General features: G+C 56.9%; 3 protein-coding genes across 16 annotated transcripts; all 3 read left to right on the forward strand.

Moving 5' to 3' along the window:
- Window positions 1–1,819: 1,819 nt before the first annotated feature.
- Window positions 1,820–7,703, forward strand: ICAM3 (intercellular adhesion molecule 3). 5 transcript variants are annotated; one of them, XM_082380406.1, is made up of 6 exons: window positions 1,820–2,179; window positions 3,204–3,470; window positions 5,527–5,835; window positions 6,160–6,441; window positions 6,714–6,968; window positions 7,422–7,703. In XM_082380406.1, exons 1-6 carry the CDS (start codon window positions 2,098–2,100, stop codon window positions 7,613–7,615), a joined length of 1,389 nt encoding a protein of 462 aa, XP_082236532.1. In that variant the 5' UTR covers window positions 1,820–2,097; the 3' UTR covers window positions 7,616–7,703. The 5 variants fall into 5 exon arrangements, with proteins under 5 accessions (XP_082236532.1, XP_082236535.1, XP_082236533.1 ...); XM_082380409.1 differs by having other exon boundaries at window positions 6,714–6,916; XM_082380407.1 differs by having other exon boundaries at window positions 7,089–7,561.
- On the forward strand, window positions 7,697–22,025 carry RAVER1 (ribonucleoprotein, PTB binding 1). 4 transcript variants are annotated; one of them, XM_082380404.1, is made up of 14 exons: window positions 7,697–8,169; window positions 9,739–9,805; window positions 11,730–12,199; window positions 15,926–16,117; window positions 16,237–16,366; window positions 16,695–16,789; window positions 17,564–17,651; window positions 17,998–18,209; window positions 18,305–18,398; window positions 18,474–18,598; window positions 19,381–19,455; window positions 19,901–20,059; window positions 20,447–20,530; window positions 20,618–22,025. In XM_082380404.1, the coding sequence occupies exons 1-14, from the start codon at window positions 7,900–7,902 to the stop codon at window positions 20,762–20,764; spliced, it is 2,208 nt and encodes a 735-aa protein (XP_082236530.1). In that variant the 5' UTR covers window positions 7,697–7,899; the 3' UTR covers window positions 20,765–22,025. The 4 variants fall into 4 exon arrangements, with proteins under 4 accessions (XP_082236530.1, XP_082236531.1, XP_082236528.1 ...); XM_082380405.1 differs by having other exon boundaries at window positions 19,919–20,059; XM_082380402.1 differs by having other exon boundaries at window positions 18,305–18,598.
- A 114-nt stretch (window positions 22,026–22,139) lies between these two features.
- On the forward strand, window positions 22,140–26,355 carry FDX2 (ferredoxin 2). 7 transcript variants are annotated; one of them, XM_082380411.1, is made up of 6 exons: window positions 22,144–22,408; window positions 22,496–22,550; window positions 22,698–22,865; window positions 23,129–23,259; window positions 25,642–25,729; window positions 25,928–26,355. In XM_082380411.1, exons 1-6 carry the CDS (start codon window positions 22,252–22,254, stop codon window positions 26,082–26,084), a joined length of 756 nt encoding a protein of 251 aa, XP_082236537.1. In that variant the 5' UTR covers window positions 22,144–22,251; the 3' UTR covers window positions 26,085–26,355. The 7 variants fall into 7 exon arrangements, with proteins under 7 accessions (XP_082236543.1, XP_082236542.1, XP_082236541.1 ...); XM_082380417.1 differs by lacking the exons at window positions 25,642–25,729; window positions 25,928–26,355 and adding an exon at window positions 23,401–25,635 and having other exon boundaries at window positions 22,140–22,408; window positions 22,698–22,801; XM_082380416.1 differs by lacking the exons at window positions 25,642–25,729; window positions 25,928–26,355 and adding an exon at window positions 23,401–25,635 and having other exon boundaries at window positions 22,140–22,408; window positions 22,759–22,865.
- Window positions 26,356–26,369: the final 14 nt, after the last annotated feature.

Raw genomic sequence — 26,369 nt, forward strand, 5'->3', positions numbered from 1 at the left:
TCCACAGTGTTGGCATCGTTTTATATTCCTGAGAGCAGAGTATGAGGGTTCCAGTTTCACCACATCCTCGCCAATACTTGCTATTTTCTGTTTTGTTTTTTGTTTTTGATAGCAGCCAACCTAATAGGTGTAAATGCTATCTCGTGGTGGTTTTTTAAAAATATTTATTTATTTTTATTTATCTATTTGGTTGCAAGGGGTCTTAGTTGAGGCAGGCGGGCTCCTTTAGTTAGTTGCGGCACACGGGCTCCTTAGTTGTGGCATACGAACTCTGGGTTGCGGCATGCATGCATGTGGGATATAGTTCCCTGACCAGGGATCAAACCCAGGCCCCCTGCATTGGGAGCACGGAGTCTTAACCACTGGACCACCAGGGAAGACCCTTGCTGTGGCATTGATTTGCATTTCCCTAGTGGCTCATGATGTTGAACATCTTTTCATTTGTTTGTTGGCCATTTGTATAGCTTCTTTGGAGAAATGTCTACTTCAGTCCTTTGCCCATTTTTGAATTGGGTTTGTTGTTGAGTTGTAGGAATTCTTTATAATCTGGATATTAATACCTTATCAGATATATTATTTACAAATACTTTTGATTTGGGTTTTAGTTGCTCTCTGGGCACCATGTGCGAAACGGATTTTTGGGAGGTGGGGCAGGCGAGGAGAGACCTCATTGGGGAGGGTACTCCAGGTGAGAGAGGAGGGGGTATGGCCTTAGGGATGGGGAGAGTGGATGAATGCTGTGCCATCAAGATCTTCAGCAAGGGGCTTCCCTGGTGGCGCAGTGGTTGAGAATCTGCCTGCCAATGCAGGGGACACGGGTTCGAGCCCTGGTCTGGGAAGATCCCACATGCTGCGGAGCAACTAGGCCCGTGAGCCACAATTACTGAGCCTGCGCGTCTGGAGCCTGTGCTCCGCAACAAGAGAGGCTGCGATAGTGAGAGGCCCACACACCGCGATGAAGAGTGGCCCCCGCTTGCCGCAACTAGAAAAAGCCCTCGCACAGAAACGAAGACCCAACACAGCCAAAAATAAATAAATTAATTAATTAATTAAAAAAAAAAAAAAGATCTTCAACAAGGTCCCTCTCTTGAGCTCAGATCAGAGGCACAGGAGGCAGGTCAGAGGCCTGAGAGATGGAACTGATGGAGGTGGGAGTCCCCACCTGACCACCACACCCCCCCCAGCCAAGTCCCTGCTCTTGGGATAAAGAGACCAGCTACCTGGAGAAGGGCAAGGGGGGAGGGGGACAGGGGTAAGAGCCGGTTACAAGTAGCACCCTTGGCGGTTACAAGTAGCACCCTTGGCAGACGGTGGCTCAGGATTTAGCTGTCCCCCAAACACTCCACCTCAGCACTGCACACAGGGAACGGGGGACCCCACCCACAAGATCTTCAAAGATAAGGGGTCCTATAAAAGCCACCCAGGCAGCCAATACAGAGCCTAGCACAAGTCCCCAATAAATGTGGGCTCTGTTCATTTTCATGGCTTCACTCATCTTAGGGGTCCCTCATTATCACCCCCCAAATCTCTTATTTGCCCCCCCGGAATGTTGGGATCTCGCGCTAACTGCGTGAAGCCCTGCCTAGAAGTCCACCCATTGTTGCCTCCTTGAAATGTTGCCTTGAAATCCCACCCTATCCCTTCAAGGAAAGTGTCTGAATATCCCCCGTTAACTTCCTCTCTGGGAACAGAACACCCCCCCTTCACCTAAGTTCAACAGGAAGGAGGTGTCTCACCACCTCCACCCCCTCCCCCCTCCAGGCTTTCCCGTGCTAAAAACAAAGGAAGAAGACTGCATTAGCACTTCCTGTGGGTTCATCTGGGGGCCGGGGGTGTGGGGAGGGGCGGTGACTGAGGTCTGCCTTACCTGAGACTCCCTGGAGACTGGCCAGCGCCCTCCACCTCCCTGGGCCCCCAACTCTGGACCCCTGGGGCCGCACAATATCCCCCTGCCCCTCCCTAGGCCTGGGCAAGGTGTGGCCCCTGGACTTCTGCATTCTTAACTGCGGTGGCTGTGCTTCCTTCCCCTGGGTGACCCGCCTGCTCTCCGGTGCCCAGAGCCTTATCAAGGCAACTTCCTCCTACAGGCTGGCCACCATGATGCCCTCAGGGCCGCTGCCCAGGGCCTGCTGGACTTCATTCATCTCTCTGCTTCTAGTCTGCTGTCTGCTGCCCCCAGGTGAGGCCCGGCAACCTGGGGAGGGCTGGAGTTGCGGGATTGGTGGCGGAGGGGAAGGAGAACAGAGCGCCTCACACCCTGCTGCCTGGGCTGTGCCAATAACACTTCTTTTTTTTTTTTAAATAAATTTATTTATTTATTTATATTTTTTATTTTTGGCTGCGTTGGGTCTTCGTTGCTGCACATGGGCTTTCTCTAGTTGCGTCGAGTGGGGACTACTCTTTGTTGTGGTGCGTGGGCTTCTCATTGTGGTGGTTTCTCTTGTTGAGGAGCACGGGCTCTAGGTGCACGGGCTTCAGTAGTTGTGGCTCGCGGGCTCTAGAGCGCAGGCTCAGTAGTTGTGGCACACGGGCTTAGTTGCTCCGTGGCATGTGGGATCTTCCCGGACCAGGGCTTGAACCCATGTCCCCTGCGTTGGCAGGCGGATTCTTAACCACTGCGCCACCAGGGAAGTCCCCCAATAACACTTCTTAAACTCAGATCGGCCAGGGGGGCTCCCCAGTGTCCTCGGGAGAAAGTGGTGGCCTCTTAGCACAGCCTTCAGGGCTCCCGGAGGCACAGTCCCTGCATTTGACTTGTTCTTCTCCCCCTGCACAACACACGCACACACACCCACACACTTAAACACAAACACACACCCAAGCACGCATGCATGCACGCATTCCCTCCCTGGTCCATCTGGACCCTCGACCTCTGCGTATGCTCTTCAGTCTGCCAGGATCACTCTTCCCTTTCACTTGGCTAACGCCTCCTTGACCCTTTAAAACTGACCATAGTGGTCCCCTCCTCCAGGAAGCCTTCCCTGACTCACTTCCTCCTAGAGGCTTGATCAGGGCTTCCCCTGGCCTCCCTCCCAGCTCTCCTTGGTTCCTGATCCATCATCTGTCTTCCTCACTAAACTGAAGCACCATGAAGGCAGAGACCATCATATCTCGGCAAGAGGAAGTTTTGAATTGTGGAGCCTGCAAATGGGTGGGTTGGGGGGCACTGGAACCCCCAGGAGAGCTTCCTTCTGTTCCCGCAGGTACCCAAGGGCAGGAGTTCCAGCTGCGAGTGGAGCCGCAGAACCCAGTGGTGCCTGCCAGAGAGTCCCTCTTGGTAAATTGCAGTATAGATTGCCCCAGCGCTGAACTCATCTCCCTGGAGACGTCCCTACTCAAGGAGTCGGTGGGCAGTGGCCTGAGCTGGGCAGCCTTCCATCTCAGCAATGTGACTGGTGACACCCAGCTCCTCTGCTCTGGCTTCTGCAATGGCTCCCAGATGATAGGCTTCTCTAACATCACAGTGTACCGTGAGTGGCTGTGCCTGGAGGTGGAACTGGCTTCGGGCAGCAGTGGGGTTAGATAAGCAATGGTGCAGGGGAGTGGGGCGGGCATGGGGGCCCTGAGTTTGCAGGAATGGACCCGGGCTCTGACCCAGAGCTCGGACCTGAATGTGTGTGTGTGGATGTGTGTGACAGAGACAGAGAGATGCGTCTCGACCACATGCCAGGGCAGCAGTTGTGAATTAATTTATTTGGGTCCCAATAAGCATTTTAAAAATATCTCAGGAATTCCCTGGCGGTCCAGTGGTTAAGACTCCGCGCTTTCACTGCCGAGGGCCTGAATTAAATCCCTGGTCAGGGAACTAAGATCCCACAAGCCATGCAGTGTGGCCAAAAAAAAAAAAAAAAAAAAAAAAAAAATACAATAGACTAAAAGTGGCAGAGTACATCACTCTTGGTGCCTACTGTTTTGTGAAGCCATAGAAAAGTGTACTGTACATGTGTAACTGTGTGTATGCTCCTCCTGTGTGCACCAGTGTCTGTATTTGTGTTTGTGTACCTATGTGTGTGTCTGTGAGCTTCTGTATCTGTCATTATCTCTGTGAGACTGTGTGTGTCTGTATATGTGTCTGTCTGTATGTCTGTGTGTGCCTGTGTGTATGTGTCTCTGGATTTGTGTATATCTCTGTGTGTGAATGTCTGTATATGTCTGTATGTCGGTATCTGTGCCTGTGTACCTGTGTATCTCTGTGTGTGAGCATGTGTGGATGTCTGTGTCAGTACGTGTCTGTATATGTCTCTGTGCGTATTTCTGTTGTAACATGTACATCTGCGTGTGTATATCTGTTTGCCTATGTATGTATCTGGGGGTGCCCCCATCTGTGTGACCATGAGATGCTTCTGTCCAGTGCTGTGCAGGAGTCTGTTGGTCTCATGAGAGCCCATGGTGCTCATCTCCTCCCAGCTCATTGAATAGCTGATTTCAAGCTACTCAATGTGTCACACTGAGTAGCTTGAAATCAGCCAAAGTATTTACACCACAGAAATTGGCAAATGCTCCATGTTGGGGCTCCCCCATCTCACCCCAGAGAGCCCAAGCATAACCAGCATTGGCCAGCATACCACTGTCCCTTAACCAGAGGTTAAGATGGGGGCCTCCTTGTTAAATATTCTAAAATTATAAGTAGTTAGATGTTAACTAGTTTCCATAGCAGCCAGTCCGCAGGCCTGTGTGTGACAGCTTGAGATCCAGGCTTGAGAGATGTTCCTCCAAAGGAGGTCCAGGGTTTGGTATGTGTGCCTGTGAGGGCCACTGCAGCTGCAGCTGGGAGAGGACGCAGCCAGGGGCTGTTGAGTCCCCCAGGACTGTGCAGAGCACCCTGAGAGGCTGCCCTAGGCCTTGAGCAGCTGGGACTGATTCGGGAGGGCTAGACCAAACTCTGGGAAAGGCCAAGACCAGAGTCCAGGCCAGAAGCTGGGAGGAGGGGTCAGGGGAGTTCCTAGACCTGATATCAAGGAGGAAGGTGGACACACAGGTCTGGAGTTTGGGAAAACCACTGTCTAACCCTGGCTCTGCCCTTTCCTGGCTGTGCGTCCTTGGGCAGATCACCTCATCCTCACCTCTCTGGGCCTCAGTTTCTCTATCCATAAAAGGGAAGAATAATAGAAGAGATTTCACTTGGTTGCTGTGTGAATGAAGGTGGATGACATCTGGAAAGTCTAAGGAAAACTCAAAATAAACAGGAAATTTTATGATTACTATTAACATCATAAGTGGCCATAAACTTTAGTCCCCTTCCTTCCTTTTTTTTTTTTTTCCCCTTAACGGTGAGGTCATTGGGAACAGAAAATCTGACTTTTATTTCAGTGCCTGGCAAGGTGTCCGACAAAACAGGAAATAATAATCATGATGCTAATGCTAATAGCAAACACTTATACTAGCACATTTCTAAGCCCTGGGGGTTTATTAACTCAAAGTTCACAGTCCTGCACTGGGCCACCCTTGACTCCTCGCCACTCCCTAGTGTGGAGGCTGCCAGGCTGGCTGATAAGTTCTACTCTCCCCTTCATACCCCCCACTCAGGGTTCCCGGAGCGCGTGGAGCTGGCCCCCCTGCCGCCCTGGCAGCCCGTGGGCAGGCGCCTCATCCTGCGCTGCATGGTGTCCGGTGGGGCCCCCCGGGACCACCTCACCGTGGTGCTGCTTCGTGAGGAGAATGAGCTGGCCCGGCAGCCAGCAGGAAAGGGGGAGCCTGCCGAGGTCATGGTCACAGTGCTGGCGACCAGAGATGACCATGGTGCCAATATTTCTTGCCGCACGGAGCTGGACCTGCAGTCCCAAGGGCTGGGACTGTACCAGAACAGCTCGGCCCCCAGGAAGCTCCGAACCTTTGGTGAGAGAAGGGACTGCAGACGGTGGGTGATGAGCGAAGCCAGAGTAAGGGTGCTCTGGCCGCGGGATTCCTGAAAAGGGGGTGGCCTGGACCTCAAGGGCTTTTGGGAAAACATGCCTTTAGCCATGGGTAGCCTCATATGGGAGGCTCGCAGCTATGGGACCTTTGGAGAAGGCTGTGAGTGTGTGTCCTGGGAAGGGGGTGACCCAGGCCGCAAGGTATCCTGGGAAAGAAGGACCCTGGTTTGTGAGGATGAGTGTCATGGGAAAAGGGGCCTCCACGGCTGTGAGACCTCCTCCCGCTCACTCCCACCCTTCTTTCAAGCCATGCCCATGATCCCCCCGCGCCTCGTTGTACCCCGGTTCTCGGAGGTGGAAACGTCGTGGACCGTTGACTGCACCCTGGATGGGCTGTTCCCAGCATCGGAGGCCCAGGTGCAACTGGCGCTGGGGGACCAGATGCTGAATGCCACAGTCGTGAGCCACGCTGACACACTCACGGCCACAGCCAGAGCGAAAGCAGAGCAGGAGGGCACTCAGGAGATTGTCTGCAACGTGACCTTGGGGGGCGAGAGCCGCGAGACCCGGGAGAACGTGAAGGCCTATAGTAAGAGGGGGCGGAGCCAAAATAGCTCAGGAGGCAAGGGGCGGGGCCTCCATAGCCCAAGGGGGCGTGGCATTGGGCGGAGACTAAACCGGAGAGGAGCGGGACCTAAGTGACCCGAGAAGAAGAGCCTGAGCGCCCCAAACCGGGTGGGGGCTGCAGAGTAGATGAAGGCGTAGCCTGGATACCCCGAGGGGAAGGAGGCGGGTGGCGGCGGGGTTTGACCCAAGGGAGGTGTGTGGTCATCAAACTCCTGGGCAATGCCCCGCCTTTAGGCTTCCAGGGGCCCAACCTGACACTGAGCGAGCCTAACGCCACCGAGGGGACCACAGTAACTGTGACTTGCGCGGCCGGACCCCGAGTCCAGGTCACGCTGGACGGAGTTCCAGCCGCGGCACCGGGACAGCCTGCCCACCTTCAGCTAAACGCCACTGCGAAGGACGACAGGCGCACCTTCTTCTGCAATGCCACCCTCGAGGTGCATGGGGTGATCTTGCACCGTAACAGGAGCGTCCAGTTGCGTGTCCTGTGTGCGTAGGTCACTCTGACCTTTAATCCCTTGCTTCCTTGATTTGGGAAGACTTGTCTCTCCCTTGTCCCATTGTGCCTCGGGTGTGTTGGGTGTATCTGATCATTTGGTGGTCCCACAGACGGCCCCAAGATTGACCGAGCTAAATGTCCCCAGCGCTTGACGTGGAAAGACAGGACTATGCATATCCTGCAGTGCCAGGCCCGGGGCAACCCGAACCCCAAACTACATTGTCTCCAGGAAGGCTCCATTTTCAAGTTGCCCGTCGGCATCCCATTCCTCGTCAGGTTAAACTAGAGTGGCACCTACTATTGCCAAGGGGCAAGCTCACGGGGCACGGACATTCTGACAGTGATGATGGACGTTCAGAGCCTACGCGGGGCGTATTTATTCTAGACGGGCAAGGTTAGGAGGGGCCGAGACGCGCGTATTTATTCCTCGCTTTTCTGCACAGGTCGGAACCCCATCGCCATCACCATTGTCCTGGGGGTGTTAGCGATCTTGGGCCTGGTGATTCTCGCTGCGGCCTCTGTGTACGTCTTTGGGGTGCAGAAGCGGCGTGACATCTACCACGTGAGGCAAAGCAGCACCCTGTTGCCCCTCGCGCCTAAACAGCCCGACGAGGCTGTGGCAGTGGAGTTATCCTGAGCATCAGAGTGCCGTGATACTGGGCAAAGACGACGGAGGTTTGGTTGTATCCCCGAATTCCGCACTAATAAAGGCTTTAAAATCCGCACACTGTGGCTTGCCATTCCACTGCTCCGCGCGTCCTTTGAGTGACACCTTGATAGCGGAAAAGGGCGGAGCCTGTAGCGCCCAGACGCGGCTTGAACTCTGAGAGGCAGGCGGGGCCTTACCCAATGGGCTGAGGGGTCGGGAAGGAGGCGGGGCTTCTCTCGGCGAATCGGCGGACGCGCCCTCGTTGCCGCTCTATGCCGCTCCGCCTCGGCTCGCTGGTCCCAGAAGGCGCTGGGTTTCCCAAGATGGCGGCCGACGTGTCCGTTACTCACCGGCCCCCGCTGAGCCCGGAGGCTGGGGCCGAGGTTGAAGCTGACGATGTCGCGGAGCGCCGGGCGCCTGAAGAAGAACTGCCGCCGCTAGATCCAGAGGAGATCCGGAAACGCCTGGAACACACCGAGCGCCAGTTCCGTAACCGCCGCAAGATACTGATCCGGGGCCTCCCGGGGGACGTGACCAACCAGGTGTGGGGGGGGGGGTGGCCGTGTGGGAGCGTGGCGGGAAATACCACCGTGCGCGTGCGCGGGGGGAACCGGGCGACACCAACGCTCTGGTGGAGGACGTAGGCTGAGTCCAAGCGCGGGATCCACGCGGGGTCGGGAGAGACCAAGAGCGGGATGTGGGGGGTCGGAGATGGAGGGTGAAACCAACTTGATTGAGGGGACGTTGCTAGGGGCGACCACAGGCTTGGACGAAACCAAGTGATTGAAGGGGGCGGGGAATGGAAGGGGGCGGGCAGCTTTGGCCACGTTGGGGGATTGTGAATGGGCAGCCAGATCGGGACTGTGGAAACTGGGACGCCAGTTGCTTCCTGCTCTACCATGGAGTGGTGGGACCTCATATCCATAAGTTTCATGGTTGACTAGACTATGCCTTTTCCTAGCAAGCGTTTATTAACTCCTTTTAGAGGAAGATCCGGAAGTCGTAGCAGCTTCTGGGGTCTTTTTTCCCCAAAAGCCTCGGGATTAATTTGGAAAAATGGAGTCTCCTCCTGTCCCCATGCCACAGACCTGCAGAAAAGAGGGGGGGGGGGGTTGCTCCATGTAGCCCCCCCCCCTTGGCTGATCTGGCCAAGGGTGCTCTTCTGTTGGGGCCAAATGGAGCAGGACTTCCCAGTGCTCTTTGAACCCAGGAAGATTGCATCTGGTCTGCCCTGCCCATCGGCGATGGAATGGGTTCTTTGTCCCTGCTATGGAGAATCTCTGGTCTCTGGCCCATCAACATACCTGCCATTGGCTCTCTCTGCCCATGGGTGGTCACATGGCTGGTGGGGCCCTAGGAGTGTTGGGAGGGGTGTGACTTGGGGACAGACCTGGGGCAGGCACCCCTAAGCATAGTCTGGTTTGTTTCTAGAGTCAGCCATCCTCCTAGTGCCCACCACCTCTCAGCTGGGAACACGCTGCCTCTCCTGCAGGGTGCACAGTGTGTCTGGCACAAGCAGGCCCCAGAGCCTCGCCTCCATAGCTGGCTTGCAAGAAGGCAGCCCTGACAGTAGGAGGAAATGGGGAGACACGTGAAGCCACACAATGTGGGCTTATTAAGTACACAGGGTCCCCAGTCAGGTACCCATGGGTGGCATTCCCACTGCTGCGCTGACCAACTGCATGACCTGTGACAATTTTCTTCACCTTTTTGAGCCTCAGTTTCCACATGTACAAAATGGATTTGTTAATACTTGATTTGCAAGGTTGTTGGAAAGGGTCAGTCTTGCAAGCCGAGGTTCAGATGGGTTAAACAACTTCCCTGTGGGTGTATGCAGAGCTGGGACTTGAACTCAGACACACCTGACTCTCTAATAAGAGTGTGTTGTGTTGGTTAAAAGCATGGGATCTGCAGCTAAGCTCTGAATCCCAGCTCTGCCAGGTATGGCCTCAATGGCCTTGGGCAAGTAGCTGCTCTGAGACTCAGTTTCCTCCTTTGTAAAATGGGGATGGTAATTGACCTGCCCTCATAGCTGGTCCACGTGAAGGTGGCACTGGGTTGCTCCCTTCAGCCTTCGGTGATTCCCTGTCCTTTGGCTTCTGTCTCCACAGGAGGTGCACGACCTGCTCGGCGACTATGAGCTCAAGTATTGCTTTGTGGACAAATACAAAGGGACAGGTTTGTGGGACTGTGGGGTGGGCTAGGGGCAGGGGATGACAGCCCCTGAAGCTGGGAGAATCTTGGCCCAGTGTCTCATGAACTTCAGGCCCAACATGCAGCAGCGATGGAGGGGATATGGACCAGAAGGAAGCCAAGAGAATGGAGGGGCACTAGTTGTTCTGGAGGACTTGAAGGAGAAGACCAGACAGGCGTGGGTGACTGGCCGGCTGGGGGGATGGCTTGGGAATGGGTACCCAGTACCCAGGTATCTGCTGGGTAGCCTGGAAGAGGAACGTCAAGGATGCCCCACGATGGGCACCCAAGATGAGGGATAGATTGGGGCAACAGTCTGTCCTGCGCTGGACCTAGGGTACATCTCTGCCGAAATGGCAGCCTCCCTCTGGCCTCTCTGCCTCCACGATTTTACTCCCCTGCTTGCCTTCCCCCAGACCGCCAGCTCTGATCTGACTGCAAATCTGATCATACCTGGTCCTAACCCTGATCATTCTTCTCTCCTCAAAACCTGTCTGAGGCTCCTCCTGATACTACCTTGCAAGGATGTGCCTCAGCCTCACCGTCTCCTCAGGTACCTAAGGTTCCAGGCTGTTCCCTCTGCCACTGTTCTTAGCTGTCTCCTCTTCCGTCCAGCTGGCATCAGGCAGCTCCTCACAGTGCCCTGAGCGCACCCCCCCACCCCATCATAGCACCGACCACCCTAGGCTGTTGCTGCCAGCCCACTCACCTGCCTCCTGCATGTGGTGGTCAGTTCTATGAGAACAGGGACAGGTCTTGTCAGCCTTGGCCCCCTACATGGGAGGCTCTCGGTGGGTGTCTGTGCCCACAAGGCATTGTGCCAGGTGTTAAACCAGCCAGGGCCTTTGCCTGTGAACTATAACATGGGTGAGAAGGCACTGAGGGCTGGTGACCCCTCGAGACCTAGCTGGTGGGCTGGAAGTAGTGCTTAAGATCTTGGGCCCTGGAGGCAAATGGACCTGGGTTCTAGTCCTGGTCCTCACTCTATGGCCATAGGCAAGTGATTTACCCTCCTCAGCTTCGGTTTTCTCAGCAAATTGGACATGACCCGTTGGAGTTGATCGTGAAGCCAAACGTATTAAAACACCTGAAAGGGGCTTCCCTGGTGGTGCAGTGGTTGAGAATCCGCCTGCCAATGCAGGGGACGCGGGTTCGAGCCATGGTTCTGGGAGGATCCCACATGCCGCGGAGCAACTAGGCCCGTGAGCCACAACTACTGAACGTGCGCGTCTGGAGCCTGTGCTCCGCAACAAGAGAGGCCGCGATAGTGAGAGGCCGGCGCACCGCGATGAAGAGTGGCCCCCGCTCGCCGCAACTAGAGAAAGCCCTCGCACAGAAACGAAGACCCAACAAACACAGCCAAAAATAAATAAATAAATAAATAAAAATGTTTAAAAAAAAAAAAAAAAACACCTGAAAAACTGTGGGTGCCTGGGAGCCGGCCTGCCTGGGTTCAAGTCCAGGCACTTGGGCAGGACACTGCTCTGGGCCCATTTCATTGCTGGAAAAATAGTGTTTGTGAGCAGTAAGTTATTCCCGTTTGACAGACGAGGAAATAGACCTCAAAGCCACTCAGGGGCTAGAGTTGAAACCCAGGCTCCCGTGACCACATGCTTAACCACTACCCTGTGTGTCACCCGAGTTACACATGTAGTTCTTAGGATGGGGCCAGGCTCCCAGTAGGTGAGCGTCACCGCGGGTTGCAAGGAGCAAGCCTCGAAGAGCCCGGAGGCGCTGGCTATTGTGGCTCAAGGCTGGCGACTGTTCCACTCAGTTGGTGCCTGTGATGTCCTGGCTGTTTGGTGTTCTGAGGTCACATGTGGTTTGGAGGGAGGTCGGTGCGGGCGACCACGGGGTGGAGGGGCAGGCCCTCGGGGGCCCCACTAACCCACACTCCCTCCCGCCGCAGCTTTTGTGACCCTGCTGAACGGGGAGCAGGCCGAGGCTGCCATCAGCGCCTTCCACCAGAGCCGCCTGCGGGAGCGCGAGCTGTCGGTGCAGCTGCAGCCCACGGACGCCCTGCTGTGCGTGGCCAACCTGCCCCCCAGCCTCACGCAGCAGCAGTTCGAGGAGCTGGTGCGGCCCTTTGGCAGCCTGGAGCGCTGCTTCCTGGTCTACAGCGAGTGCACCGGCCACTCCAAGGGCTATGGCTTCGCCGAGTACATGAAGAAGGACTCGGCCGCCCGCGCCAAGTCGGACCTGCTGGGCAAGCCGCTGGGCCCGCGCACCCTCTACGTGCACTGGACAGACGCCGGGCAGCTGACGCCCTCCCTGCTCCACTCCCGCTGCCTCTGTGTCGACCGCCTGCCGCCCGGCTTCAGTGATGTGGATGCCCTGCGCCGGGCGCTCTCGGCCGTCCACGCACCCACCTTCTGCCAGGTGAGCCCTGTGCCCAGTGCGGGGATCTCGGGGAGCAGATGCGAAGCCCAGAGCACCTCAGAGGGGCCTTTGAGTCACCTGCTCTCTCCAGTCTCCTGGGTCCCCTTTCAGTAAGGCAGCAGCGATGCCACTTTGAATGGGCTTCTTGTTAGAAATGCCACGTGGTGCAGTGGGTGACAGCCCACCTAGGAGCCAGTTGGCTGGGCTTCAGATCCCCGCACACCCTCTGGCGACTTGCTTAACCTCCCCACTGTAAAATGCAGGCGAGGCTACCTTTGTTAAAAAAAAAAAAAAAATGGCTGTGAGGCCTGCTCACCCTGTGTTCACATCCACTTCTGCGCTCACGCCTCCTGGGTCCCAGGCCCCGGGCCCAGCATCAAGGAGGCTACTCTGGAGGAGCCCACAGTCCATTTAAGCCTCGAGGTCAGGAAGTTGGACGTGGCCAGATCCCAGCCCTGCTCTGTGGCAAGTCACTCACTCTCTGAGTCTTTGTTTCCCTCCTCTGTAAGAAGGGGTTCAATACTCATGCGTTGGTTTAGCAAAACAATCCCTGGTTCATTCCAGTCTCACTTTTTGGGCCCTTCTGTGAGGGTGTCTAGCCCCGTGACAGGCGCGGTGGGGCGAGAATAGGCCAGACCCAGCTCTTGGAGAGCTCCCAGGTGGTCGTGCCCACAGACCCCCAGGGTGGACATTCCTTCAGCACTCACTGGGCTTACCTGCAATCCCTCCATCCTGTAACAGCCTGGAGAGGCAGGTGTCATCCGCGTCTTCAGGTGGGGACACAGGCATGGAGAGGTCAGTTGACATGCCCCAGCACATACAGCCGGGATGTGGCAGAGCCAGCATTGGAACCCCAGGCCACCCTGGAGGAGGCTGGTACTGGGCTCACACCCCAGCTCTGTGGCCTTGGGTGTTGGTGCTGGGGAATTGGCGTTGGTAGGAGCCCCTCTCTTTGCTCACTGCTGCCTCTGCCGCGCACCTACTGTGTGCCAGGCCCTGGACGGGACTCAGGACACAGATGACATATGCATGTAGCTTAGCAGCTACCTCCTCTCGTGTGGAGATTGTAAGGGCTGTGGCCAACTACAGGTTCTCTCTCTGGGCCTTGCTTTCCCCGTCTCAAAATGGGTCTGGCCGTGCTCTGTGACTAGGTTATTGCGAACGGCTGCTCACGCATTCCTCCACATATGCATTCACCAGATGTCTGCTGAGCACCTGCTGAGGCCCAGGCCTCGAGGTGACGGCCTCCGAGGGGCCCAGTCATGCTGGGGATGCTGGTTGAACGGAGGTTGGGCTTGGGAGTCAGGCAGGTTGAGGTGTGAGCCTCGGTCCCCCTATTTAGGAGCCTTGTGGCCTTGGTTGCTCTTTGACCCCTTTCTCTATTTGTCTGATGAGAAGAAGCACATCCAGGCCTTGGTGCCGGGCCTGGCCAGAGGCGAAGGTGAAGTGCTCGCTAGAGGTGGGCTGAAGGCCCGAGCCTGCCCTGCCTGGGCACTCAGAGTGGGCACTGGGCCCACGCCCACAGCCTCCCCCGCCCCTGCTGAGCACACTGTTGAACCCCCACCGCCACTCTGCCAGGTGGGTCTAGTGGCTGGGCCCATCTTACAGAGGAGGAAACTGAGGGCCGTGGACGGGCAGGTGCAGTGGCCTCCACAGGCTGGCCAGCCAGTAAGCGGTGGGCTGGGAGCCAAGATCAGGCAGCTGACCCTGGGGCCCCCGCTCTCAACTGGGCGCCCCTGCCTCCCACGACGGGAGTTTGCTGCCCATGTGGGGGGTGTTTTATTTTTGACATAATCAGGAGGAGATCGTGAAGGAAAGCCCACAGCAACCCAGTCCGGTTCACTTTGCCAGTTATCCACAGGCCAATTGGCGTATCTTTTTTTATATGTATATATAATTTGTATTTACGTATTTACTGCCTTTACCGCCGCGCGGTATGTGGGATCCTAGTTTCCTGACCAGGGATCGAATCCGTGCCCCCTGGAGTGGAAGCACGGAGCCGCAGCTGCTGGACCACCAGGGAAGTCCCTACGTATCTTAATTGCTTCATTTTATTGCAAAGTTGCTTAAAAATGTTTGAATGCTATGGATGTGTATAAAGCAGGTATCCCAAGACCCTGGGGTGTTGTAAAAAGCCTTTTCAACTTGATTCATTTTTATGAATGGGCAGTCCAGGCCCATTTCGAAATTTAGCATGTCCACAAGAGCCCTGCGGTGAAGACTCCCTCCTGGCTCCGCAGGGTCTTTTCCTGCAGCCCCTTCTCGGAGCAGTTTGTGTGTGTCCTTCCAGCGAGATTTTATTATGCATTTCAAATGGATACGTATATATGTTCCTGCATTCCCCTTTTCTTGACTCAAATATTGCCATGCCTGCATTGGTTTGACTTTATCTTGGGCGTCTTCCCATGTTCAGAAATGAGATCTTTCTCATTTCTCCTGTAGCTGCACCATATTCCATTTTATGGACTCTGTGCTATGCCCTACTGGCGGGCAGTGCGTTGCTCCAAACCACACTGCAGTCATCCGTGCGACATTCTGGACCCAAGAGGAACAGCACTGGTTCTCAGGATAGCCATTGCCACGCCAAGGTGCCCAGTCCTGTTGAGGGCTTCTGCCTGGCCTTGTCTGATCCCAGCTCCAGCTCTGTGGCCTGGGCAAGGGACTGCCCCTCTCTGAGCCTCAGTTACTTCACCTGCAAATTGGGTGTGCTGAAACAGTGCCTGTGGCACCTGGCCCGTGGGCGCGCAGGGCCCAGCTGAGTGCTCTCACAGTATCTGCTCTCCCTGGGACAGCCCCGGCCCACAGTTCCAGCACCTACAACACCCTGAAAACCAAGAGTTTTGTTCCGAGTTGGGCAGGCTCACTGGGCAGCAAAGCCTGAGTTGAACTGATGTGGGGTCGTCTGTGGCCTTTGTCTTTGCATCTTGCTGCCGAGCTATTCACGAGCTCGATTTCCGGGGCGCCTCAGAACCCACTGGGGGTGACTGATACCTAATACAGGGTGTGTGCGGCACCCTCCTTTCTCATCTCCCAAACAGCCTCAATCCTGGAACATATCTGGCCCCAGGGTCTGGAGAGGGGGCTGTGGGCCGGAAGTATCAAATGACTGCGTCAAGGGGGGTGAAGGGGCCTCTCTGGCCTGCTTGTGACCACATCCCTGTTCCCACCACTCACTGGCTGTGTGACTCCACCCTCCAGCCCAGCTCCACCAGCCTCAAACCCGAGCTTGGTGGCCATCTGCCTCACCACCAGGCTGTGTGCCCTTCCCAGCCCCACCTGCATCCTCGGCCTGAGGTTTGTGGCAGGGCTGCACTTCCGAGCCACCTGCTTCTCCCGCTGGCCCCTCCTCTTTGAGCCCACCAGCATGTGCTCAGGAATCCCAGGCAAAGTCCCAACGTGGCGCTGGCGCAAGGCCTGGGGGAGTTGACCCGTGTGGAGTGGGTCCTGGCTCTGCCCTCCCACCAACAGTGTGACCTTGGGCGTGCTGACCTCTCTGAGCCTCAGTTGCCCCCTCTGAAAAATGGGCAGGATGTAGCATCCTGGGGCCATTCAGAAGATTCGATGAGCTAACGCTGAAACCAGGCACGGGACAGTGCAGGGCCCCGAGTCCATTCTCTCTGGGGTGTCACTGTCATCAGGATCCTCATCTGGTCACCGTGGTCACTTCATGTGATGGTGGTCACTGCCACCCAGGTGCTTATGACTGCCTCTCCCCCCACCCCCCAGCTGGCGTACGGCCAGGACGGGCAGCTGAAGGGCTTCGCCGTGCTGGAATACGAGACGGCAGAGATGGCGGAAGAGGCACAGCAGCGGGCAGATGGCCTGGCCCTGGGGGGCAGCCACCTGCGCGTCTCCTTTTGCGCCCCTGGGCCCCCTGGCCGCAGCATGCTGGCTGCGCTCATTGCTGCCCAGGCCACGGTGAGCGCGTGCCAGAGGGAGGGTGCCCCAGAGGGTGGAGATGGGGGAGCCAGGGGACCAGGCGGGCACCCTCTGTGGCCAGGCAGGGCCCTGAGCTGCGCCTCTCTTCCTCTCTGCAGGCCCTCAATCGGGGCAAAGGGCTCCTGCCCGAGCCCAACATCCTGCAGCTGCTCAACAACCTGGGGCCCTCCGCTTCCCTCCAGCTGCTGCTCAACCCCCTGCTGCACGGTGGCGCGGGTGGCAAGCAGGGTAAGGCAAGCAGGGGCCAAGCGCTCTCAGCGCCGGGCGCCTCCCGCAACCGTTCCCACCTGAGCTGCGAGTGACACGAGCCCGTGAGCAGGGGCTGGGGTGGAGTGATGCTCCCCCGACGGAGCTGGTGCCCTGAGCCCCTCGCAGGGGGTGGTGGCGGGAGGGACCGTCCGCTCCCGGGGGGACTCATCTCCCAGGCCCTTTTCTGTGGTTGTCAGTTGCCCTCTGGCAGCTTCAGTTTCCTGCTCTCCACAGGCCCGGGGCTGTGTTTAATTGGTGGGGGGGTTCCACCCGGGGCCCGCCTCCCATTTTCTGGGTCTCCCCCTAGGCCTCCTGGGCGCACCCCCGGCCATGCCGCTGCTCAACGGGCCCGCCCTGTCCACAGCGCTGCTGCAGCTCGCCCTGCAGACCCAGAGTCAGAAGGTAACGGCAGGCCGTGGGGCCACGGGCTCCCTCCTCACTCACATCCCGCAGCCCCTCGTCATTCCATTTCCAACACCGCTTGTACCCACCAACGGGTGGTTCACCATCAGTGGGGTTGTGGACCATCAGACTGTGTCCCTGGGGCCCATTATGGGGCCCGGCCTGTTGCAGGTGCTCAGGACTCAGGAAGTGACTCAGTCAAAGCTGAGGCTGCACAGGGGAGTAGAGGGGCCTCTCATCCCCACCCCCTCAAACACACACACACACACACTGCACACACACACACACACACACACACACACACTCACTGCCCTGTCTGGTTTGATTCACTGGGGCCAAGTCAGTGGTGCAGATGTGTCTTGACGGTAACTGACAGAAGGTAAGGTTGTGGGCTTGGGCCCTGTGTGGCTAAGAGTGACTGAATCCACATGTGGCTGTCACACGCCGTGTGCCTGAAGTCGACGTGGTGTTGTGCGTGTTAAGACACTGTGCTTCCGTGATAATCAGCAAGGGGGCTGGGTGTGAGATGGTGGGTGACAGGCTCTGACCCGCTGCACATGGTCCGTGTTCCCTGGGTCTCCCCAGCACCTCGGGTAGGCCCTGGCATGCAGGAGGCCTCGGTCACCATCGGCTGGGTGGGTGACGGCCGGGCTATCGCAGACATTGGGAGACACCCTGTGTGTCTGCCTGTGATTGGCTGTGGGCTGGAGTCTCGGTGTGCTGGGCGTTGTGACCCACTGCCCTCGTCTCCAGCTGACTGTGCTCTGTCCCTAGAAACCCGGGATCCTGGGAGACTCTCCCCTAGGCACCCTCCAGCCCGGGGCCCAGCCGGCCAACCCCCTCCTCGGGGAGCTGTCTGCAGGTAATGCAGACCCCGCTCCTCCCCATCCCTGTGGGTCCCATCCCACTTCCCCTTCCTGGGCCCCTTTCCTCACTGGGCGTGGTAAACTCCCAGCTGTGCAGCTTTGGGCAAGTGACCTAACCCCTCTGGGTCTCAGTGTCCTCGCCTGTCAGTTGAGTGCGTGGGTGCACACCTCCCTGGGGAGCCATGAACATCTGGGAGTTGATGCACTTTGAGGGCCCTGCTCAGTGTCCAGCACACAGTTACCCCCCGGCTGCTGGCCCTGGTCCAAGCGGAAGCTGTAGGGCCCTGGGAGGAGGGGGCCTGTGTGGTCTGGCTGCTGACACCCTCCTCCTTCTCTCTGTAGGAGGGGGCCTGCCCCCGGAGCTGCCGCCCCGGCGAGGGAAGCCACCGCCCCTGCTGCCGCCACTGCTTGGCCCCTCTGGGGGTGACCGGGAACCCATGGGCCTGGGTCCTCCAGCACCCCAGCTCACTCCGCCCCCTGCTCCTGTGGGGCTTCGAGGCACTGGTCTCAGAGGCCTGCAGAAGGACAGTGGGCCTTTGCCAACGCCCACTGGGGTAAGGCCCCACCTGCACCCAGCACCATTCCAGCCCCCTGCCTTGCGAGGGCCCCCCTGCCAGGGGCCCTCATGAACCTGGCCCTCCCGCCACAGGTCTCGCTGCTGGGGGAGCCTCCCAAGGACTTCCGGATCCCCCTGAATCCCTACCTGAACCTACACAGCCTGCTCCCGGCCAGCAATCTGGCGGGTAAGGAGGCCCGGGGCTGGGGAGGCGCTGGGAGAAGCCGCCGCCCAGCTGAGGGCCCCCTGCCTAACCCCCCAGCCCCTGGAGGTGGTGGCAGCAGCAAAGCTTTCCAGCTCAAGTCCCGCCTGCTCAGCCCCCTCACCAGCGCCCGCCTGCCCCCCGATCCAGGGCTGCCCGACAGCTATGGCTTCGACTACCCCTCAGTAAGTACCTGGCCGCCCTGGGGGCAGCCCTCCCAAAGGCCGGCTGCTGTGGCCCTTTGTCCCTTGGGAGCAAGTCACTCTCCAAAGTGACATTTCTCTAGTACTGACTGCCAGGCCAAGCGTTAGGGAGACAGCGGGGAACATGCTGGACGCAGTCCCTGCCCTTAAGTCTCTTGTCTGTTTGTCTCTGCGCATCATCAAACCCTGCTTCGCTTCCTGTCAGTCAGTTTTTCTCTCCCGAGAGGCCTGCAGCCACACTTCTGCTTCTCCTTAGAGACAGGGCTCAGCCTCCTCTCTGTCTCTCTGTCCTTCTCCCCCTCCTCCCCTCTGCAATTCATGTCTCTGTCCCTGGAGAGCTGCTCCTTCTATGATTCCGACTTCCTCTAGGCCAGACGTTGCAGGTTGGCCACCTGTGTTGTGTTTGGCCCACAGTGGGTTTTTAAAAAAATAACCGAAATAAATGCCAGTGCCAACATAAAAAAAACACAGGAGTTCACACAACCTGGATGCCCTGCTTGCCTTGAAAACTCCAAACCCCTGGCCCCATTGGGGCCACACACTCTCACAGCCCTCTGGGGTCCAGGTACAGTCACCCCCCTGGGACTGGGTACCTATTCTGTCTCACTGCCCCACCCTGCTGGCTGAGTTTGCCCCCATACACTAGAGTTTGCCCTCTCCTGGAGGGGGCTGACTTCCCCAGTGACAGCTGTGCCGTGGAATTGAATCAAGGGTGAGGTTGGTTACAGACCCCAACCCAACGTGCTTCTCCCACTTTCATTCAGGATGTGGGACCTCGGCGGCTCTTCTCCCACCCACGGGAGCCAACCCTCGGGCCTCACGGACCCAGCCGACACAAAGTAAGAGCTGCCCTTTCCACCCTACCTCCTGGGTGTATCAGTTAGCTTTTGCTGCATAACAAGCAATTCCACCACTTTGTGACTTAGAACAGCAAATATTTTATTATTTCTCACCATTCTGTGGGGTGGTGGGTGGGCAGTTCTTTGCAGTCACCTGGCGGGTCAGCTAGGGCTCAGCAGTCCATAGTGACTTCCTTCATATAACTGGCAGTCAGTAGGCTGGTGAAGAGCCTCGGCTGCAGTGATTTATCTGCTCCACATGGAGCTCATCCTCCAGCAGGCCCCCCTGTGCTCATGCATGTGGTTCCCTGGAGGAGGGTTCCCTGGAGGAGGAAGGGAGGGCAGGCCCCTCTGCTGGCATTGTCACACCACTGTCATATTGGCCAAAGCCCAGAGTTGTTTGGGGACAAAAGGGGGTGATACTGCAATGATCTGTCTTACTCAGGCAGCCCCCTCTCTGCAGATGTCCCCCCCACCCAGTGGCTTTGGTGAGCGGGGTGGCGGAGGTGGCGGTGGGCCCGTCTCCCACTTCTGTTTGGGCTCACCCACTTCCTACTTCACCAGCGGCCTGCAGGCTGGCCTCAAGCAGAGCCACCTTAACAAGGTGAGGAGCCTCCCTGACTGAGCACAGGTCCCCAGGGACAGCCAGGATGCATGGGGCCCTGTGACCTTCAGCGCCAAGGCCAGGGTGGTGGCAGGGGTCAGTTTTGCTCAGGGCCGAGCTGAAACAAGCCATTCTCCCTGAGCCTATGTGTCTTGCACCTAGTATTGCCCAGGCTTCTTGGCCTCTCACTTCCTCCCCCAGCAGCCCAGGGTGTGGGTGGTATAGCCTAAATCCACAGATGAAGAAACTGAGGCCCAGAGAGATGAAGTAATCTGACCCCAGTCTCATAGCTAGTAAGTGGCAGCAGCAAGATTTGAACCTGAAACCCTTGCCTCTGCTCTGGGGGCTGCTTGCTTTCCCATCCCACATCTCTCCCATTTCTCCCAGGCGGTCGGCTCCTCCCCACTGGGCTCTGGAGAAGGGCTCCTGGGCCTCGGCCCTGGGCCCAATGGCCACAGCCACTTGCTGAAGGTACGGGCAAGGGGTGGGGACACTCGGCTGGGGAGTGGTGGCCCCTGGGTGGCCCCTGACCCACCACCCCTTCCCCTCTGTCTTCAGACCCCACTGGGTGGCCAGAAACGCAGCTTCGCCCACCTGCTGCCCTCGCCCGAGCCTAGCCCAGAAGGCAGCTACGTGGGCCAGCACTCCCAGGGCCTTGGAGGCCACTACGCAGATTCCTACCTGAAGCGCAAGAGGATTTTCTAAGGGGCCAGTGCTGGAGATGCTCAAGGGCCTGCACCAAATCGCTTTTGGGTTTTCTGGTGTTTTGTCTTGTGTTATTTTTCTTTTTTCTTTTTCTTTTTTTTTTCCCTTTCGGTAATAGAAAAATTTCTGAAAGACTTTGCTGACCAACCAGCAGGAGCCCAAGGAATGTAGGGGCGTCTGGGAGCCACTCTGCACCTCTGGCCGGCTCCCAGCGTGGAGACCCTGCAGCCTGAGGAGGGAGAGGCCGTGGCCTGCTCTCTCTCCCCACCCCTGTGTCCGCCTGTGTTCGTCTCTCTGGGAGTCCTCTCCTGCCTCGTCGCTCCTGTATCTTGGCCTTTCGAGTGCCTTGGAGGTTTCCCTGACCTCCCGTGAGGATCAGAGACTGTCCCCCTTTTTTAACTTTGACAGTTGACTTTGGTTTCCTTTTCTAATTTTTATTATTTTTTAAACAATCCAGGACGACCCCCAGCTCTGATTCCTTCAAGGCCCAGCGTGTCTGGGCCTCCATTCCACACTTTTCGGTTTGAAATGGCTCAGCCCTTTTTTCTTTTTCCCACAACTGCTGCAGGCATGGCCGTCTCCTGCCCCTGCCTGCCCTCTCTGACCTGTACTTCACCTCCAGGTCCCCTGCCCCCTACCACAGTCCCCTCGCCTTCTGATGCCTTAAAAGCCAGGCTCCAGGCTCCAGGCCCCGCTGGCCAGAGCCTCTCAGATGCTGAGCTCCGGAAGCTTGACTCAGGACCAAATGGCTCTGGCCTGGGGATTGGGCCCCTCTACCCGTGGTCCCCCATCGTGGGGACAGTAGAAGGCCAAAGCCTTGGTCTTGGCAAACCAGTCCCACCAGCCCTCCTGCTCAGGCTTAGGTGCAGGGATGGGCTTTCTCTGCCAGCTTAAATTAGTCCCCCTGCTGTCCGTCTGTCAGGCATTGTACATCTCACTGAGCCTCTGCTGTCTCCTCCATGTTGAAGATGAGCTCCGCCTCTTCATCCCCAGGCCAGATCACCCGGAGCTGGCCTCCCTTTGGCCCAGTGCTAGAAAATTCAACAACATGCCAATAAGCTCTGCCCCTGCCCACCAGCAGGACATGTCAGCCTGAGGTGACCCTGGGCCCTGGTCCTGGCCGGCTGGGCCACCAGCTTCCCTCCCCTGACTCTGGGGGTCCACATCCACTCCGGGGGCGGGGGGAGGGGTGTCCTCTCCCCAGTCTTCTCACACAGACCTTTGCTGAATTAAAGTTTGTAAGTAAATGGTTTTAAAGAAAGCAGACCTGTCTGGTTCTTGGGATAACAGTGGGCCTGGTGGGAGGTCTGGGAAAGCCCTGCAGGTCTTGGTGCAGCCGCGCCTGCCCGGCTCCTCACTCTGGCAGCCTCCTCCTGGACTCACCTCTGTCGCACGCCCCCACGCAAAAACGTCGGCGCGTATATTCGGGCAATTACGGGCCCTTTTCTCGCGTGTGCGCCGCGATGCATGCTTAGTCTCCGGGTCACATGATGCCTGTCATGGCCGCCTCCGTGGCCTGGGGAGGCGTGAATGCTGGGTTCCTGCTGCGGGCTGCCAGGAGTGCCTGGTGGTGCCGATCCGGGGGCTTTTGGGGGTCCGGGGAGGCGGCGGCTCCTGCGATAGCCAAGAAGTTCCGGGCGACAGGTACCTGGGGCGCTTCGGGCGGGCAGCGTTGACCCATTGGACGCCGGCCGGGCGCGGCATGGCTGCTCACCCAACCGTGTTTTCTAGGCTCGCGCCCGGCGGGGGAGGAAGAAGCCGGCTGTCCCGAGCGGCCTGGGGACGTGTGAGTGTGGGAGCCAGGTCCCCCATTACTAATTTCACGAGGTTTCTCCGGTCCCCACCTTGCCCTACAGCCTCATCCCTGGGTCCCCTTTCTGTATCACCCTATTCCCCTGTCCATCGAGCCCCAAACGCGACTCCCTAATCCTAGATTCCACCTGGTTCCTGTGCCCATCATCCAGTTCGTCATCTGCACCCCGATCTGTCCCCAGGGTGAACGTGGTGTTCGTAGACCGGTCAGGCCAACGGATTCCGGTGAGCGGCAGAGTCGGGGACAATGTTCTCTACCTGGCCCAGCGCCATGGGGTGGATCTGGAAGGTGGGAGCCGGGCACAGGGAACTGGGGAGGCCCTTATTCATTCGTTAAAAAAACCCACAAGTCAGATATGATTCTCCACTACTTAACCCTGCATGGCTTCCCACCAAACATGGGTAAACTTCAGACCCCTCACTACAGCCTCATTCCCTGCCTCTTAACCTTCATTCATTCAGCAGTTATTTACTGAGCATTTGCTAGAGGTTACTAAAACTCCTGCCCTCCAGGAGCTTGTATTCTCTTCCTTTTTCCTCCCTCTCTTCTAGCCACACTGGCTTTCTTGCTCTTCTTCAAACAGCCCAGTTCATGCCTGCCTCGGGGCCTTCGCATTTGCTGTTCCATCAGAAGTGTTTTCCCACCAGATCTTCTGGCTCCTTCTCATCCTTCAGGTCCCGATGTAAATGTCATCTTCCTGACAATCTTATCCCCCTCGGTCCAACTAAGGTCCCCATGCCCCGATAACTGTCATCTCAGTGTGTTTCATTCTCTGCGTAGCACTTCTCATTGTTTTGTTTCCTTCTTTGTCATCTCTCCCCAGGATCAGATCAGAAACCCTGTTTGCCTTGTTCACACTTACCTGTTGCCTGTCATGGTATTTAGATGTAACAGGTATTAAATCAGTATTTGTTAAAGGAAATATAATAATAGCAGACATTACTTTAAGCCTGTTAACACATGTTAACTGATTGAATCTATTCCATGAAAACTTTATGCAGCAGGGGAGAATATTATCCTGTCTTATAGGTGAGGAAACTGAGCCCCAGGTTGAGCAGACCTGGTCCAAGGTCAAGTAAGTGGCAAAACTAGATTCCAGCAAACCCAGCCTATATTAGCCACTAATCTGTGCTGCTCTTCTATGAATATTGAACACTTACTGTGTGCCAGGTAGCAATGTAAAAAACAGATAAGGCCCCTGTCATTTGACACCAATTTCAACCTAATAGGGACAATAATCCCATGCATAAACATGTGATTATATCATGAGCAACTGGGAAGAGCAGTCTTTTAAAAAGTGTACAGGGTTATCTGTTGGGTGTATGTAATAGGGAGCTGATTTAATCATTAGACGGGGAGAGTTGTAGGAATGTGTGTGTGGGGCGTGGGGGTCATAGCAAACCTACCTCAAGTTCTGTTCTGGAATCCAGTGATTGGCAGTTCATGACAGAGATTAGAACATGAGCTTTCAAGGCAAGTGGCCTGTGTTCAGATTTTGCTGTTGCCAACTGTGTGACTCTGAGCAAGGTCCTTAGCATCTCTCGGCCTCCTCATCTATAAAATGGGATAATTTAGTTCCTATCTCACCAGGTTGCTGTGAGGATTAAACAGATCTCATGTGTAGTGTGTAGTACCTGGCATATAGTTGGCGTGCAGTGAGTAGTTGGGACGATTATATTAGATAATCTCTGTCTCATGGGGTAAGGACGCCAACGAGTTGGGAAAGAGGGCTGAGGAAGAGATGCCTGGGAACTACTGGCAGTTTCGAGGCCCAGACAGTTTCTTCCCCAGAGACTGGAAGGGTGGGCAAATTAGTCACCATAGCCCACAGGGATGGTCTGCTGGTTCAGGAGGCTGCCTTGCAGCACCACCCTTATTGTCCAACATGTCTGGAAGAGAAAAGAGAATTCTGTCCCGTTCACTTATAACAAGTATCTCTCGAGCATCTACAACCTGCCAGGCTCAGTGCTGAGTACAGAGAGAAGAGGGCGGGTTGACAGAGCACAGGTAAACCCAGAAATGATGATGGTAACTTCAGACTGTGATAAACACTGTCCAGAAATTACTAAAGAGATAACAAGGGTCAGGGGAAGGACAAGAAATGGGGCACTTGGAGGACAGTTAAGTCCCCAAAGACAACAAGGACGTAGCCATGGAAAGAGTGGAGAGAAGAGCATTCCAGATCAAGAGTATGGCAGATGCTGAGGTCCTGTGGTGGGGATGAGCTTGGCATGGAGGAGTTGAGTGAGGGGAGCCAGTGTGGCTGAAGTGGGTGAGTGCAGGGGTGGGAGCATCTCAAGGACTGAGTGGAGGAGTTTGGATTTTATTCTAGTTATAAAAACCCTTTGGAAGGCTTTAGGCCAGGAGGAACATTATTCCGGAGCACAGTTCCCAGTGATCAATCAGAAGGTTGGGAATGTGTCCAGGGGCAAGCAGGAAATCCCAGACTCTCCATCTTCCAACCCTTATTCCCTAACCCCTTCCCCTGCTGCAGCATTAGATGCTGAGTGAGCCAGTCCCTCCGTCAGCAGCAGCAGGGAAGCCCAGCACAGTGGCAGGGTCACAGCAAGGGCCCACAGGCTACAGGAAACCTGCCTGGCCTGTCCCCTCTCAGCTACACTGAAGTCAGGTCCACGCTCATTACCGGTTCCAGGTATCCAGCCTGGTCCTCAGCCTGCTGGGGAGTTTGGGGGAAACCCCGGACGTCCTTTTGCAAAAACTATGGGCAGGTTGGGAACAGCCAGCTAAGTCAATGACAGGGTGGAGGGTGCCTACAGTGGGCGTGCAGGCCCGGGAGGGAGAAATGAGGGTCGAGTGGTGAAACGAAGGGATTCTTGGGAATTCCCTGGCGGTCCAGCGGTTAAGACTTGGCTCTCACTGCCGTGGACCTGGGTGTGATCCCTGGTCGGGGAAATAAGATCCCCAAGCCATGTGGTGTGGCCAAAAAATAAAAATAAAAAAAAAAAATAATAAAGAAACAAAGGGATTCTCCTTTATGTCCTTCACTGCATGGCACCTGCCTGACCACTCCCCTTACCAATGCTCCCTCACTTGCTGCCCCCAGGGGCCTGTGAAGCCTCCCTGGCGTGCTCCACCTGCCACGTGTATGTGAGCGAGGACCACCTGGACCTTCTGCCTCCTCCTGACGAGAGGTGAGCAGGGTGGCCCCTCCCAGCTCTGAGCTGCAGGGCTTGGTTGCTGAGCCTTTGCGTTCTGGGCGTCCAGAGTTCCATCTCTGCAGCAGCAGAGGGCAGCCCCAGCTTTTCTCCCTGCTCCGGCTGCTGGCAGGAGAGCTTCCTTTCTGGCCACTCCCCCGGACCCATTAATAATCGCTGCCCCCTTTGCCCCAGGGAGGACGACATGCTGGACATGGCCCCCCTCCTCCAAGAGAACTCCCGGCTGGGCTGCCAGATTGTGCTGACACCTGAGCTGGAAGGGGCTGAATTCACCCTGCCCAAGATCACCAGGAACTTCTACGTGGACGGCCACGTCCCCAAGCCCCACTGACACAGGCAGCTGGATGGTCCCAGACACTCACGGCCCCAGGGCCAGGACTGGAGGAATAGCCAAGTTGCCAGCCCCGCCCAGAGCACGGGACAGGCCCGGGAGAGATGGCGGAAGGAACCGGAAGGCCAGAACCCCTGCTTCAGAGAGATCCCACGTCCAGGCTCTGGTGGGGACAGGGCCCCTGTTGGGGCAGCCTCCCCCAAACCCCTGAGAATGGGGGTGTGGATAGGGGTGGACTCTAATCGGAGAGATAATAAAACCGTCTCACAGACTTCCAGCATCTTG

This window comes from Balaenoptera borealis (assembly GCF_965194805.1).
Source record: "Balaenoptera borealis genome assembly, chromosome: 2".
Classification (NCBI taxonomy): domain Eukaryota; kingdom Metazoa; phylum Chordata; class Mammalia; order Artiodactyla; family Balaenopteridae; genus Balaenoptera; species Balaenoptera borealis.